Raw genomic sequence first — 17,022 nt, 5'->3', positions numbered from 1 at the left:
ATGATAAAAACTAACCTGCCTCCACCACCTTCACTGGTAGCTCATTCCACACAGCTACCACTCTCTGAGTAAAGAAGTTCCCCCTCATGTTACCCCTAAACTTCAGTCCCTTAATTCTCAAGTCATGTCCCCTTGTTTGAATCTTCCCTACTCTCAGTGGGAAAAGCTTTTCCACGTCAACTCTGTCTATCCCTCTCATCATTTTAAAAACCTCTATCAAGTCCCCCCTTAACCTTCTGCGCTCCAAAGAATAAAGCCCTAACTTGTTCAACCTTTCTCTGTAACTTAGTTGCTGAAACCCAGGCAACATTCTAGTAAATAGGATAGTAGAAAGAGGGGGCCAAAGTCCACTGCGCTTCAGTCTGACCTGAAGTCCTGCCCGTCGGCCACGTTCCCTGCCTCAGAGGGCGGTGGAGGCCGGTTCTCTGGATACTTTCAAGAGAGAGCTAGATAGGGCTTTTAAAAATAGTGTAGTCAGGGGATATGGGGAGAAGGCAGGAACGGGGTACTGATTTAGGATGATCATCCATGATCACATTGAATGGCGGTGCTGGCTTGAAGGGTCGAATGGCCTACTCCTGCACCTATTGTCTATTGTTGTGCTGACACCATTTGGTCAATCGGTTGATCTCACTTCTATACTCTAGACTGATAACCATCTGTGATTCGTCACACAACAGCGGTGTCTTCGACGAACTTGATGATGGTGTTCGCACTATGTCCGGCTACACGGTCATGAGTAGAGTACAGCAGGGGGCTGAGCACGCAGCCTTGAGGTGCTCCCGTGCTGATTGTTATCGAGAATGACATATTTCCACCAATACAGACAGACTGTAGTCTGTGGATGAGGAAGTCAAGGATCTAATTGCAGAGGGATGTGCAGAGACCCAGATCCGTGAGCTTGGTAACCAGCTTGGAGTGGATGATGGTATTAAACGCCGAGCTGTAGTCTATGAACAACAGCCTGACGTACGAGTTTTTGTTGTCCAAGTGGTCCAGAGCGGAGTGGAGAGCCAATGAGATCGCATCCACTGTTGACCTGTTGGGCGGTAAGCGAACTGCAGTGGGTCGAGGTTCTTGTCGAGGTAGGAGTTGATATGCGCCATAATCAACCTCTCAAAGCACTTTATCACCACAGATGTTAGTGGCACTGGTTGATAGTCGTTGAGGCACGTCACCTTGCACTTCTTGCTGCCCTTTTAAAGCAGGTGGGAACCTCAGACCTCAGAAGTGAGAGGTCCATGCAATGGATAGAGAAACCTTCAGGCTGGACTGCTGAGTCTGGGGAGCTGGTGGTGAGCCAAGCAGCTTTGCCCTTAAGTCATCCACGTTATTTTCAATGGAATGTACGATGGCTAGTAGGATGGTAGGGAGAGGGGGTCGAAGTCCCCTGCGCTTTAGTCCGACCTGAAGTCCTGCCCGTCGGCCACGATTCCAGACACAATGGAGGCTTCCCCGTTGTTTCCAGATACTGTACTTACTGTATCTGCTGTTTCTGTCCCTCACAGTCGGCAGCTCCAGCTCCATTGCTCCTGGGAGATCCTGCCTGTCGGCTCTGGAGGTCTCCCCGGTGTTTCCAGGTACAGTACCTGTGATCCTCAGCCAGGATAACTTTACTATTTAACTAGACTAAGTGGGACCCGTTGGGTCCCAGCAACACACGGGAGGGCTGGTTCCCCCAATGCAATATTCCACCTCTGGGGGGGTGGCACTTTCTGTTGCGCTAGTATGGGTGTTGTAGGCTGAAGGGACTGGTTTCCAGAGGGCTAGTATGGACATTGTGGGCCGAATGGATTCTTGGGCTGGCGGCTAGGTCACTCAAGCCTGTTGGGCTGGCAGGTCACTCACTCACTGCTGGCAGTTGACTCACGGCTATTCCTTGAAATTCCATTTCAAGCACGGTGCAAGGCCACCAAATTCAAGTGCAGTTTCTTACCACTTCAAGCAGGGTGCAAGGCCACTAAAGACAGAGAGTCGTGACCTCTCCCTCCTCTGTGTTGCAGAGACTGAACCACGCCCACACTTCTGGGTTTTATAGTCCCTCCCCTCTCCCACCAGAAGGGTCATAGCCTTCATGGCGTGATTGACAGGAGAGAGTATCTCAACATTTAAAATACACTAATAGCTCTTTTATTTTTCATCGGTGTGAAAACTCCTCGGCACCACATGAGCGGAGTGGGACTCTGAATAAGATGGCCAAAAATCGCAGCCGTACGTGGTAGCGTTTTTTCTAAAATCAATATAAAGCGCAAACAGGAAGTGGCCAAGATTAGACTTTTAATTATATAGAAGGCAAGGCAACTTTAATTAGGCAAGGCAACTTTAATTAGGCAACACACTTTAGCATTTCCAAACTAAAGGCAGCACAGCTTTAGCATTTCCAAATCAAAGGCAACACAGCTTTAGCATTTCCAAACCAAAGGCAACACAGCTTTAGCATTCCCAAACCAAAGGCAACACGGCTTTAGCATTTCCAATCCAAAGGCAACACAGCTTTAGCATTTCCAAACCAAAGGCAACACAGCTTTAGCATTTCCAAACCAAAGGCAACACAGCTTTAGCATTTCCAAACCAAAGGCAACACAGCTTTAGCATTTCCAAACCAAAGGCAACACAGCTTTACCATTTCCAAACCAAAGGCAACCCAGCTTTAGCATTTCCAAACCAAAGGCAACACAGCTTTAGCATTTCCAAACTACATTAAGGGCACTGACAGGTCAGTTAAACCACTCACAGTTTAGTAGACATGTGTTCAGTGTTATACACAGCTCAGACTGAGAGACGTGACCCTCTCGCTCCCCCACCTTGCAGAGACTGACTGAGGCACTCAACACTTTTATAGTCCCTCCGGAAGGGTTTTACAGTCCCTCCAGAAGGGAGAGAGAATCTAAACATTTTTTAAACACTAATTACTCTTTTATTTTTCATCGATGGGAAAAATCCTCTTGTCCTGCGCAGCGGAGGGAGACTCTGAGTAAGATGGCCAAAAATCACAGCTGTAATAAGGCAGCTTTTTTTTCTAAAATCAATATACAGAACAACAGGAAGTGGTCAAGATCAGACTTTTAGTAATATAATGTTTATGATGTGTAAAAGAACTGGATCATATAACGTGCATTGGTCATCTAAACCAAAGTACATTCCCATATTTCTGTGTTTTTGCTATGAAATATAGCCTGGGATTTACTGAAAGATTGGGAGGGTGGATATATCAGTTCAATACACTGCAAGACTGCATACAAAATGGAATCTTGCTGGGAATTCACAATGTTATGCGGTGGAAATTGCCTCTCAGTTTCTATATCGAGACCTTGATGCAGGATCAAAAATGTCACAGATTTCAGTGGGGATTAGAAAGTTCAGATTTAGGAGGCAACAGGGAAAGACAAATTTAGTTGAATTTGAGTATAGTTTCAAATCTCTGAATCACAAAGACTTGAGATATTTAAAAACATGGAGGATTTTCAAAAGATTAAGCAGCACCCCTAGCTTTTTCTTCTTGCTGGATGTTTGAGGTTGGGGCTGCTCACCTATGCTGCTCCTGGAACCAGGTGCTATCTTAACATCTCCCTCGCCCCCTTTCTCCTCCCCCATAAGAATGTAAACCATAGGAGCAAAATTGGGTAATTCAACACATCGTATGCTCCACAATTTGATCATGGCTTATCTATTTTTCCCTCTCAATCCCATTCTCCTGTTTTCTCCTTGTAACTGTTGACACCCTTACTAATCAAGAACCTATCAATCTTTGCTTTTAGACTACCTAACCACCATCTGTGGCAATAAATTCCACAGATTCACCACCCTAAAGAAATTCTTCCTCATCTCCATTCTAGGGTATGTCCTTTCATTCTGACGCTGTGCCCGCTGGTCCTAGTCCCTCAGACTACTGGAAACATCCTCTCTATGTCCACTCTATCTAAGCCTTTCATTATTCGGTAGGTTTCAATGAGATCCCCCTCATCATTCCAGCAAGTATATGCCCAGAGCCATCAAACACTCTTCATGTTAACCCAATTTTCTCAGGGATCATTTTCGTTAACCGCCTCTACTGTCTGCAACTGCTCACAATATTCTAAATGTGGCCTCACCAGTTCACTAGAAACCCTCAGCATTACATCCGTGCTTTTATATTCTAGTCCTCTCAAAAGGATTGTTAATATCGCATTTGCCTTCCATACTGCTGACTCAATTTGCAAATTAACCTTTCAGAATCCTGCACCAGCTCTCCCAAGTGCCTTTGCACCTCCAACCCCTGAATCCTCTCTCCATTCAGAAAGTAGGCTACACCTTTATTCCTTCTATATTTCTTGAATCCAAATGTCCACTGCTATACCACCTTACTTTCCAGAAGATTACTTGAAAGATAACTACAGATTAAGATTATTGACACATTTAATTATTCTGACATTTAATTGGCCATCCTAGTCGATTTTACTCAGGGGCTTGCGAATATTCGAGTTTACCTCTCTCAGTATTCTATCAAAATCTTCTGAAGAAAACAATCCTTTGTAGTAGTTCACATTGTGTCGCCTGATCAAAGCTGGGGTCTTCTCCCAAATGTCACTAAAATGCAGAAATGAAATAAAGGTTAAGATATGACTCTCATTACTCTCTCCACTATATATATTTATGACATGGGTGCGGAAGTTGCCTGTAATAGCTGCTTTACATTTAGTTTGGAACTGTAATTAAGTTTTAAATCGTGGGATTTTTTTTTCTATGATTCGTTAACAGCATCTAAATTGTTGAGCTGTCAATAGTTGCTGCAACCTGTCAAATTCAAACAAATCGTAACAAAAATCTTCTATTCCCAATGCTATCCTAATCAATTACTTATGAAACATTAACACTCATGTACATCACGATATTTTGAAATTATTTGCTCTTTTTAAATTTCCAATAAACATGCATGATTAATAAAAGGCACACTTGCTTATGAACAGCATTCAACCAGATGTGTACCTTCATTTACTCTTTCTAGATTTTGGAGAACTTTACAATGAAAATCTGGGTTAAAATTGCACGGCTACATTTTGAGAGATTGGTAATGCAACCCGTCTGCTTCCTGAATGTAATGGTGAGTTTAATATCAAGAAGACCTGCCAACAGCCATCCCACTTGGTGGCTTATCTTTGGAGAATGAACATACCATTATATTTCTGATATCAGTTTTCTGTGATGTTACAGTGCAGAATCTGCATCCTTGGAGCAGGGAATGTGTTAGACAGGAGCACAAAACCAAGAATGCTTCCACATTCACAGTGGCTCAACCAGAAATAAGTACCTTACTACTTATTGTGACCTTGGGCTTCATATTACTATTAATTTACCCTCTCCAACCCATTAAATGAGAGTCACATCCCACTACTAACCTGCTATGGAATCTCAGCACAAATATTAAAAGTACAGAAAGCTCCACTTCCAGCCTCTGGGATGTTAATTTGGAAGCTTATCCATGTGAGTTTGGGCATAGTTAGGAAGCTGTAGCAAATCCTCATAATTAATTAACATTCACGTTCAAGAAGGAACTGCAGATACTGGAAAATCGAAGGTAGACAAAAATGCTGGAGAAACTCATTGGGTGAGGCAGCATCTAAGGAGCAAAGGAAATAAGCACCGTTTCGGGTCGAAACCCTTCTTCAGACTGATGTGAGGGTGAGGGGAGTGGGAAGAAGAAAGGAAGAGGTGGAGCCAGTGGGCTGAGGGAGAGCTGAGAAGGGGAGAAGAAAGTAGGGACTACCTGAAATTAGAGATGTCAATGTTCATAATGCTGGGGTGCACACTGCTCAAAGCAAAATATGTGCTGCTCCTCCAATTTACGGTGGCCCTCACTCTGGCCATGGAGGAGGCCCAGGACAGAAAGGTCGGATTTGGAATGGGAGGGGGAGTTGAAGTGCTGAGCCACCGGGCGATCAGGTTGGTTATTGCGAACCGAGCGGAGGTGTTTGGCGAAGCGATCGCCAAGCCTACCCTTGGTCTCACCAATGTAGAGCAGCTGACATCTAGAGCAGCGGATGCAATAGGTGAGGTTGGAGGACTCCCATGGCTATCTGGACTACACTTCTTCCCACCCTGCTTCCTGTAAGGGCTCCATCCTCTACTCGCAATTCCTCCGTCTACGCCGCATCTACACCCAGGATGTGTTCCACACCAGGGCATTGGAGATGTCCTCATTCTTCAGGGAACCGGGAACAACGTTCTCCTCTTCTACTATAGATGAGGTTCTCACCAGGGTCTGTTCTATACCCCGTGACTCCGCTCTCACTCCCCATCCCCCCACTCGCAACAAGCGCCGAGACCCCCTTGTCCTCACCTTCCACCCTACTAGCCGTCACATACAACAAATAACAAATGTGATCCCACCACTTGCCATATCTTCTCACCTCCTCCCATGTCTGCTTTCTGCAGAGACCGCTTCCTCCAGAACTCCCTGGTCAATTTGTCCCGTCCCACCCGTACCAACCCCTCTCCGGGCACTTTCCCTTGCAACCGCAAGAAATGCTACACTTGTCGCTTTACCTCCCCCTTTGACTCCATTCAAGGACCCAAGCAGTCTTTCCAGGTGCGGCAGAGGTTCACCTGCACCTCAATAGACAATAAACAATAGGTGCAGGAGTAGGTCATTTGGCCCTTCGAGCCAGCACCGCCATTCAATGTGATCATGACTGATCATCCCCAATCAGTACCCCGTTCCTGCCTTCTCCCCATATCCCCTGACTCCGCTATTTTTAAGAGCCCTATCTAGCTCTCTCTTGAAAGCATCTAGAGAACCTGCCTCCATCGCCCTCTGAGGCAGAGAATTCCACAGACTCACCACTCTCTGTGAGAAAAAGTGTTTCCTCGTCTCCGTTCTAAATGGCTTATTCCTTATTCTTAAGCTGTGGCCCCTGGTTCTGGACTCCCCCAACATCGGGAACATGTTTCCTCCCTCTAGCGCGTCCAAACCCTTAACAATCTTATATGTTTCAATGAGATCCCCTCTCATCATTCTAAACTCCAGAGTGTACAAGCCCAGCTGCTCCATTCTCTCAGCATATGACAGTCCCGCCATCCCGGGAATTAACCTTGTAAACCTACGCTGCACTCCCTCAATAGCAAGAATGTCCTTTCTCAAATTTGGGGACCAAAACGGCACACAATACTCCAGGTATGGTCTCACTAGGGCTCTGTACAACTGTAGAAGGACCTCTTTGCTCCTATATTCGATTTCTCTTGTTATAAAGGCCAACATGTCATTCGTTTTCTTCACTGCCTGCTGCACCTGCATGCTTACTTGATGAACAAGGACCCCCAGATCCCATTGTACTTCCCCTTTTCCCAACTTGACACCACTTCGATAGTAATCTGCCTTCCTGTTTTTGCTACCAAAGTGGATAAACTCACATTCATCCGCATTAAACTTCATCTGCCCACTCCCCCAACCTGTCCAAGTCACCCTGCATTCTCATAGCATCCTCCTCACAGTTCACACTGCCACCCAGCTTTTGTCACCTGCAAATTTGCTAATCTCCTCCAACCTCATCTATTGCATCCGCTGTTCTAGATGTCAGCTGTTCTACATCGGCGAGACCAAGCGTAGGCTTGACGATCGCTTCGCCAAACACCTCCTCTCAGTTCGCAATAACCAACCTGATCTCCCGGTGGCTCAGCACTTCAACTCCCCCTCCCATTCCGAATCCGACCTTTCTATCCAATCAAGTCAAGTCAAGTTTATTCGTCACATACACATACTAGATGTGCAATGAAATGAAAAGTGGCAATGCTCGCGGACTTTGTGCAAAAAGACAAACAAACAAATCACCAAACAAACTTACATGGCCAGAGTGAGGACCACCGTATATTGGAGCACCTCATATTTCGCTTGGGCAGTTTGCACCCCAGCAGTATGAGCATTGACTTCTCTAATTTCAGGTAGCTCCCTACTTTCTCCTCCCCTTCACAGCTCTCCCTCAGCCCACTGGCTCCACTTCTTTCTTTTTTCTTCCAGTCCCCCCCCCCCCCCCCCCCCACCGCCCACCCTCGGATCAGTCTGAAGAAGGGTTTCGACCCGAAACGTTGCCTATTTCCTTCGCTCCATAGATGCTGTCTCACCCGCTTAGTTTCTCCAGCATTTTTGTCTACCTAATGAACATTCACAATCTTTTTAGACTAATGGAAGCACAATAAACGGCCACAAACACTTAGTTGGATTGAATAGGTGGGGGAAATGATAACTCAAAACAAGGTTCATATCCAAACAATTCTTATGCACTTCCTAATATTTACTTTAAATGGTACGACATAACAAGCTTACCAGCACAATCCATTAGGAGAAATCAAATACATAATAGTTATCTTTTGAGACATTTTTCAGACATTAACTGAAATTATTTCACTGTAAATATCACAATTTCAAATAAGCACCCGTTTGGAAATGATTTCTGACAGTTCAATTATTGCACTTTCATCTAACCAAGGTTATTTTAAATACCTGAGTTTATAAAGGTTATGCTGCTATTCTGTATATACCAACCTGAAAAACTTTTTTGAAGCAACTGGTGCTATTAACCAATCAAAGAGTTTAACCGCTCTTTCCTTGCTGTTTTGTATGTGACGTAGATCCCGCAGAAGTATTGATAATGTTGGTCCTGTCCAGGGTCTCGCATCTTTGCTCTGAGCAAGGATCATAAACAAACCTTCATTATCTAGTTATTGTCAATACCATTCTACGTTTTCATAAATTTATCGGTTATAAAAAAAAACATGAATTTTGTGGAGAACATCTCTTTAGCTTGACTCTTTAAAAAAATGTGAACTTTTTGGTACCCACCAGTTCATGAAATGTTAATTCTGCAAAATAGAGCATACCGTGCAAAAACCACACATTATTTTTGCCCCGTCAATACAACTTTTGGATAAACCCAAGTTAGAGTGCTTTTCACATGAGATTTTTGCATTTCCCATGTGAACCAATTTTACAGCCTCTGCAACTAAAAGTGCTTTATCAGTACCCAGAGTGTGCTATCAACGCACACCCATTCGAAACTGATGTGATACCACTTCATGATTATACAAAGTAAACATTTACAGTTGGGGCTTTCATTGCCTCACTGAAAGATTTATTTGAATTTAAGTACAAGAGAAAATATATTAGAGTACACTAATTCAAGGGACTCAGAGATACTTTCAAAGACAATTATGAACAGGTAATAATGCTGGCCTTGCCAGTAAAACTGAATGAAAGACTGCTCACCAGCTTCCCACACAAACATTACATCATGTAACAAAGATCTAATTTGTTTGAACTTTGACAAATGCTTTTGTATATTGTTTGATATCGTTCAGTTTTGCATTTTTATTGCAATTTGTACTGAACATACAACTACACAAAATGAGTCATAAACAACTACATCTTAAAGATATTCTATAAATTATTTCGACATTCAAAGGAGTCAAACTTATCAAATAAGAACTAGAACAAAGTGATGCAATATCTGTAATTATGGTGACAGGAATGTTGAAGTATGATTCATTGAATGTGGAGATTGTTCGGGTAGAAGGTGACTGATAACAAAGGAAATATTGCCCTTGTTCTGAATGGGTGGAAATTATGGAGAAGGATCCTTTGAATGTGGATGCTGGCAAAGTGGTAGGTAACCAGGTCTGCGGTAATTTTGCCATGATGATTTCTAACTGTTTAATATGATGGTCCATTAATAATGTTTGATGATTGCATACTATGGAAAAAATGGCAGTAGGTTTCTAAATCAGGACAGCGCGTCACATGTACAAGTAACCTTGGGTGTGTGTGTTTCCACGTGCTGCCATTCTTTTCTTTGGTTGGTAAAAGTCACGTCATTGAGAGGTGCTGCAAGAGCAGATTTGTTGAGGAAAACACTGTAGGCAAAATCTATTGGTGCTAAGGGAATGAACATTGAGGATGATGGAAGGGCCAAAAATTAAATTAACTGATTTGCTCCAAATGGCATTAAGCTTCATGTGTAATTTATATAGTTTGTCACACATCAGCCTACATTCAAAACATAGGTTTTGTTGCATGTATAGGAAGGAACTGCAGATGCTGGTTTAACCCAAAAATAGACAAAAAAAAAAGCTGGAGTAACTCAACGAGACAGGCAGCATCTCTGGAGAGAAGGAATGGGTGTCATTTCGGTTCGAGACCCTTCTTCAAACTGGTTAGGGATAAGGGAAACGAGAGATATAGACAATAATGTGGAGAGATAAAGAACAATGAATAAAAGATATGCAAAAAGGTAATGATGATAAAGGAAACAGGCCATTGGTTTTATATGTTTGTTGGGTGAAAACGAGAAGCTAGTGTGACTTGGGTGGGGGAGGGATAGAGACAGGGAATTCCGGGGCTACCTGAAGTTAGAGAAATCAATACTAATAGCACTGGGCTGTAAGCTGCCCAAGCGAAATATGAGATGCTGTTCTTCCAATTTGCGTTAGCTTCACTCTGACAATGGAGGACACCTAGGACAGAAAGTGGGAATGGGAAGGAGAATTAAAGTGTTTGGCAACCAGGCGGGCTGAGCGAAGGTGCTCAGCGAAACGATCGCCCAGTCTTTCAGGCGGGCTGAGCGAAGGTTTCACTGAACACCTTTGCTCAGTCCGCCTGAACCTACCTGAACTCCCGGTTGCCAAACACTAATTCTCCTTCCCATTCCCACACAGACCTTTCTGTCCCAGGTCCCCTCCATTGTCAGTGAAGCTAAACACAAATTGGAAGAACAGCATCTCATATGTTGCTTGGGCAGCTTACAGCTCAGTGGTATATTGATTTCTCTCACTTCAGGTAGCCCCGGCATTCCTCTCTCTCTCTCTCTCTCTATCCCTCCCCCACCCAAGACACACTAGCCTCTTGTTTTCACCCAACAAACAGATAACAATGGCCTGTTTTCTTTATCTTGCCATAGAGGGAGTACAGAGAAGGTTCACCAGACTGATTCCTGGGATGTCAGGACTTTCATATGAAGAACGACTGGATAGACTCGGCTTATACTCGCTAGAATTTAGAAGATTGAGGGGGGATCTTATAGAAACTTACAAAATTCTTAAGGGCTTGGGCAGGCTAGATGCAGGAAGATTGTTCCCGATGTTGGGGAAGTCCAGAACAAGGGGTCACAGTTTAAGGATAAGGAGGACATCTTTTAGGACCCAGATGAGAAAAACATTTTTCACACAGAGTGGTGAATCTCTGGAATTCTCTGCCACAGAAGGTAGTTGAGGCCAGTTCATTGGCTATATTTAAGAGGGAGTTAGATGTGGCCCTTGTGGCTAAAGGGATCAGGGGGTATGGAGAGAAGGCAGGTACAGGATACTGAGTGGATGATCAGCCATGATCATATTGAATGGTGGTGCAGGCTCAAAGGGCCGAATGGCCTACTCCTGCTCCTATTTTCTATGTTTCTATCATCCTTACTTTTTTGCATATCTTTTACTCATCGTTCTTAATCTCTAAACATCAGCATCTATATCTCTTGTTTCCCTTATCCCTAACCTGTCTGAAGATGGGTCTTGACCCGAAACGTCACTCATTCCTTCCTTCCAGAGAGGCTGCCTCTCCTGCTGAGTTACTCCAGCTTTTTGTCTATTTTCTTGTTGCATGTAGATACAGATTGGTCAATTTTCTGAGGAGTTGCAAATGGAATTGAATTTTATGAGGCACAAGAGATGTTGGAATCTAGCGAAATAAAGGAGAGCAACTGGAACAATTCGGTAGGTTAGTCGATGACCAGAAAGGTCCTTTGTTATTTGGAGCATTGAAACTATTGTCTTTGATCCCGCCACAACCATCCCATTCCTGATCTATGTCTGTGGCTGAAGAAGTGTTCAACCTTGATACCCATTTTGACCCCATGCTGAGCATCCCACCCAACAGCCCCTCCATGGCCAGAACCGCCTAATTCACACCTCTAATATCACCCATTAAACCCTGTCCAAACACAGGATGTCCATTATAAAGGATGAGGTTACGGAGTACTTGGAAGTTCATGATAAAATAGGTCGAAGACAGCATGGGTTTGTGAAGGGGTGATCTTGCCTGACAAATCTGTTCGGATTCTTTGAGGATGTAAATAGCTTGACAGACAAAGGAGAGTCAGTGAATGTTGTTTACCTAGATTTTCAGAAATCCTTTGATAAAGTGCCACACTTGAGGTTGCTAAAGAAGATGAGCCCATGGTATCAAAGGGAAGATACTGACATGGATAGCAGGTTGGCTGGATGGCAGAAGGCATAGAGTGGCAATAAAGGCGGCATTTTCTGGTTGGTTGTCAGCGTCTAGCAGAGGTCGGTGCTGGGGTTTTGGATGAGCAGTTTGTAGACTTTGGGGCCAAGTTTGCAGATTATACAAAGATAGGTGGAGGAACAGGTAATGTAGAGAACTCTGCAGAAGTACTTGGACAGGTTAGGAGAGTGGGCAGAGAAGTGGCAGATGGAATACAGCGTAGCAAAGTGTGGGGTCATGCATTTGGAAGTAGGAATAAAGGCGTAGACCATTTTCTAAATGGGGAGAGAATCCAGAAATTAGAGGTGCAAAGGGACTTGGGAGTGCTGGTTCAGGATTCCCAAAAAGTTAATTTGTAAGTCAAATCGGTAGTAAGGAAGGCAAACGTAATTTCCATTTATTTCCAAGAGGTCAAGAATACAAAAACAGGGATGTAATGCTGAGGCTCTATAAGGCGCTGGTCAGACCACATTTAGAGTATTATGAGCAATGTTGGGCCCCATATCTGATGTGCTGACGCTGGAGAGGGTCCAGAGGGGCTTTACGAGAATGATCCCAGGAGTTTCGTGGAATGAGGGGGGACCTCATTGAAACCTACCGAATAGTGAAAAGCCTGGATAGAGTGGATGTGGAGTGGATATTTCTACTAGTGGGAGAGGTTATAACTTCAGAATTATAGGACGTTCCTTTCGGTAGGAGATGAGGAGGAATTTCTTTAGTCAGAGGGTGGTGAAACTATGGAATTCATTGCCACAGAATGCTGTGGAGGTTAAGCCAATGGATATTTTTATGGCAGAAATGGATAGATTCTTGGATTTGTAATGGTGTCAAGGGATATGGGAGGAAGGCAGGAGAATGGGGTTGAGAGATAGATCAGCCATGATTGAATGGCAGAGTAGACTTGATGGGTCGAATGGCCTGATTCTGCTCCAATCACTTGTGAACATCTACAACCAAAACCCTTATCTGTGCTTATTTTAATGAAGCTGATGCTGTCCTGTGTAACAACACTGATACCAAGACAATACGAGTTAGCTCATTATTAATTATTACCATCTGGAAAGATGGATCAACATCAGGATCAAGTAGCTATTCAACTTGCATTTCAATAACAAATATTTCAACACAGGGACATGCACCATATTCCTTCGAGAAGGAACAGATGGCATTAATAAACAATCTAACTAGGTAGGTAAAGCTTATCGGGAGAGACACATGGAAACATAATATTATTAATCCCACAATTAGTTCTGAGCAATGGTATTAAATATACTCAACATCCTTACCACATCAGCAATTTATCAAAAATAGTTGTCAAATAGAAATGAAAATGAACAGCTAATAGAGTTTGCTGTTAAAATTCAAGCCATATGCAAGTTTTCAAGGGAACATTTCAATTATTCTGATTTCTAGCTAATTATATGGGAGAAAATAGAGGAAAGAAAATTGCAGAAAGCTGCACTGAGCATATTTTACGATCCCTGTCCTGACCTGGGACAAAGGTAGTGGCAGCGACTCCAAACATCTGGATATTTTGGTACTCTGTCTGAATAAATGAGTTGTTTCTGCATAATATCTTATGTACGTTGAAAATCCAGTCCAAAGGATAAAACCCTAATACTTAGAATGTCCTCACCTCAGGAGTTTGTTCATTCCTTTCCATATTTTAACAATATCTGGGAATATTTCTGTTCTTCTCCAAAATCTTAGAGACATTAGTTAATGAAATTATTAACTGGGTAAAGTGTGTTATCTTCATACGAACGTTTGTGAAGATCCCTGCTGTTCAATTGGTGTGATGCTAGACCACTGTAATTCCAACAGTTGACGGAACTACATCAAATGTCATTAAACTGATCACATTTTAAGTTCCATTGTCATTGCTCAAGTTCTACTGTCATTGCTCTTCTGCAATAAAATTCCATTTAAAAAAGGCAAATAATTCTGACATTCAAAAGATTGAAATATAGTTAAAGCATATAAGTAGTCAAGAAAAAAGTCTTCATAAACAATAGAAAGGCACTTTTACCCATGATTCTAAGTATTACAAATCTGCATCTCCTGGCAACGGGTTGTTACCACGGCAACATCACAATCAAATTAAAGCAAGAACACGTGGTGCGTATTATGGTTAAAATCGTAGCAATGTACATGGCAAGTTCAATTAAGAAAAACAGATTTCAGCAATGTTTGGAGGAACAAGTCTTTGATATGTACTGAAACATGGAATTTATGTCTCCAAAACAAGTTAGTGAAACATTAATTCAGGCCTGCTTTTCGTTTGCTTGATCAATTTAATACTGTCTCTGTGCGAACTCTTCAATTTATGGAATCCAGAGATCTTGATGAACAACCAAATATCAAGTATACCTAAACAGGCACCGCCAGTGTTTAACCATTTAATAATCACTGTTGAACCATACTGGTTCAACATGTTTTATCCATCAACTAGAATCTTATCATCTGGCTTCAGATGATAAGATTCTAGTTCCCCTAGAGAAAGGCTACTACTGCTGAAGTCGTCATTCATCAGCAATACTGAGATCCTACATCAAAATACTTTCATAGAGGAGTGAGATGTTTTTACGCTACTTATATGTAATGTATAATTTTGAGCCCACGCCAACTTCAAAAACAAAACCTAAGCCCTATACACTGCTCCCAAGAGGCCAATGAGATGAACAAAAATATTTCAAAATAAATTGTGATTTAACTACTCCAAACTTCCATCTATTAATAGTATTTGAAAAATAATTAGACACCAAAAATTAATCAAAAGGTTATCCAGATATTGAGTTCTTCCTACCACTAAGCTGTACGAGCATTGAATTCCAGACCTTCTCCACTACTTGGGTGAAAATCCATCTTTGTTCCCTCTAGTTCTTCTAACAATATTAAATCTATAGTCTAATTTTTGTCCTATCTCGTAAGCAATCTCAATATTTCCAACTTTCAACCAAACTCAAAATCTCCAGGTCTGATAACACCTTTCAAACTTCTTCTGAAGTATCTCACGTTACCACATCCTTTGTACAATGTGAATACCAGAGCAAAAGTAACACTCAAGCTACTTCATATAATTATAATATGACATCCCTGCACTTATATTCTATTGTTAAACCAATGATAACAAATATTCTTAATGGCTTAATGACCATCTTATCTATCCAAGGTAGACAAAAGGCTGGAGAAACTCAGTGGGTGCAGCAGCATCTATGGAGCGAAGGAAATAAGCACGTTTAGGGCCGAAACCCTTCTTCAGACCTTTTGTCTACGTTCGATTTTCCAGCATCTGCAGTTCCTTCTTAAACATCTTATCTATCCATCCTGGTTTCTTCAGGGAATGAATTTCAAGATCTTCTATGGTTCTGGTATCATAGCAATAGAGTTTACTGTGATTTAGGTTGAACAGCATTAAAAAAGCCCTTTGGCCGATTATCATGCAAATGGTAGGTATGTTGCAAAGCCTACCTGAAGCGTCTTTGAAAATCTGCCGCTGCGGGTGTGCGCGATTTTGGCGCCGTTTAGAGGGGGCGGGTTTAAAACGCGATTTTCTCTAGGCTGTTCAAATCGAAGATGTTCAGCCTAGTTAATTATTAACGAAAAATCGCTGGAAGACCCCGTCGCAAAAGCTATTATTAGGTTTAAAGGCCTTGAATAATAGTTATAGTAGTTTAAAAATCAATCTCCAAACCCGCGACCGCCAGCAACCGCATGGTCTCATAAAGCAAACCACAGAAGGTATGCTGTATATTTTTACATTAAAAAGGGCTTCTAAAGATCCCTTTATACAAAGTTTAATATTGCGAGTAGCTCATTTTGGGCCCATTATATCGCGCAGTATTTTTCTGGGCATTTGGGGCACAAATCTACCGCAATGTGAACGTTCTAAACCAGCGCGTTCCACAGGGACCCACTGGAAAGCTGATTTAAATGGGCATTTATTTACAGCAATTGAACACTGAATTCCTTCCATTTGGCCTATAAATTAATGTAAATGAGATTTTAAAATCATGTTTTATTGTGAATTATCTGTGAATATTATTTGGACATTTAGGCTATTTAAAAATGTTAATCATTTATTAAGAAATGGATAGATGTTTAGATCTAGTAATTGAAGTCTGAAATTAGCTACAATTAGGTAACTAACTAATTATATGCTTTAATTTCAGGTCATCCAAGTAAGATTATTTTATATTTGTTTCAGAATGCTTCAATCTATGATAACTGAAAATTTCATTCAGTTCTCTTAATTTTTAAGAAAGTTATGGGCTTTTGACTGTTCACGATCACAACTTTTTTGTTATGTCCATAGAAAATCAATAGGGAACAAGATGCTCATTTCCGAGTATGAAAATGGCCATAACTTTTTAAATACTTGAGATATGAAAGTGAATTAGGTGTCAAATTAAACTTATTTTTATGCTTTATCTGATGGGATAAATTACAGACTTGATTTTTAAAATCTCAAAATTTTGTAACATTGCTACAAATGGGTCGCGGAACCAGGGGGGCTGGAGCCCCTCCACTTTTTTGGCAAGACATGCTTCATAATCCGAAATTATCCAGCCCGCAGGCGTATTTTTCTCTTCTTCTGAGGACCCAGCCCGCAGGCGTATTTTTCTCTTCTTCTGAGGACCTGACATCCAGAATCTCAGAACAAGCGCACAGTGAGCACAGCAAAACCAAAGATCATAGTGGGGAGCTCCGCTCTATGATCTTTGGGTAAAACCACGATCAGCCGTGGCGGAAAATGACTGTCCCCCCAAAACCCTCCCTCCCCTCAA

The 17,022-nt window shown here is 42.2% G+C and overlaps 1 protein-coding gene across 2 annotated transcripts in view; it reads right to left on the bottom strand.

The window, feature by feature from the left end:
- Positions 1-17,022, bottom strand: part of riox1 (ribosomal oxygenase 1) — a 70,068-nt gene that overhangs the window by 45,618 nt on the left and 7,428 nt on the right. For both annotated transcript variants that reach the window (XM_033025834.1, XM_033025835.1), the window contains exons 3-4: positions 8,516-8,655; positions 4,467-4,566 (exon numbers count right to left, since the gene is read on the bottom strand). In XM_033025834.1, coding sequence (XP_032881725.1) covers positions 4,467-4,566; positions 8,516-8,655 — 240 coding nt within the window. The remainder of the gene's footprint in view (positions 1-4,466; positions 4,567-8,515; positions 8,656-17,022) is intronic.

This window comes from Amblyraja radiata, chromosome 8 (genome assembly GCF_010909765.2).
Source record: "Amblyraja radiata isolate CabotCenter1 chromosome 8, sAmbRad1.1.pri, whole genome shotgun sequence".
Taxonomy (NCBI): domain Eukaryota; kingdom Metazoa; phylum Chordata; class Chondrichthyes; order Rajiformes; family Rajidae; genus Amblyraja; species Amblyraja radiata.
This window is presented reverse-complemented; position numbering and strand designations above follow the sequence as displayed.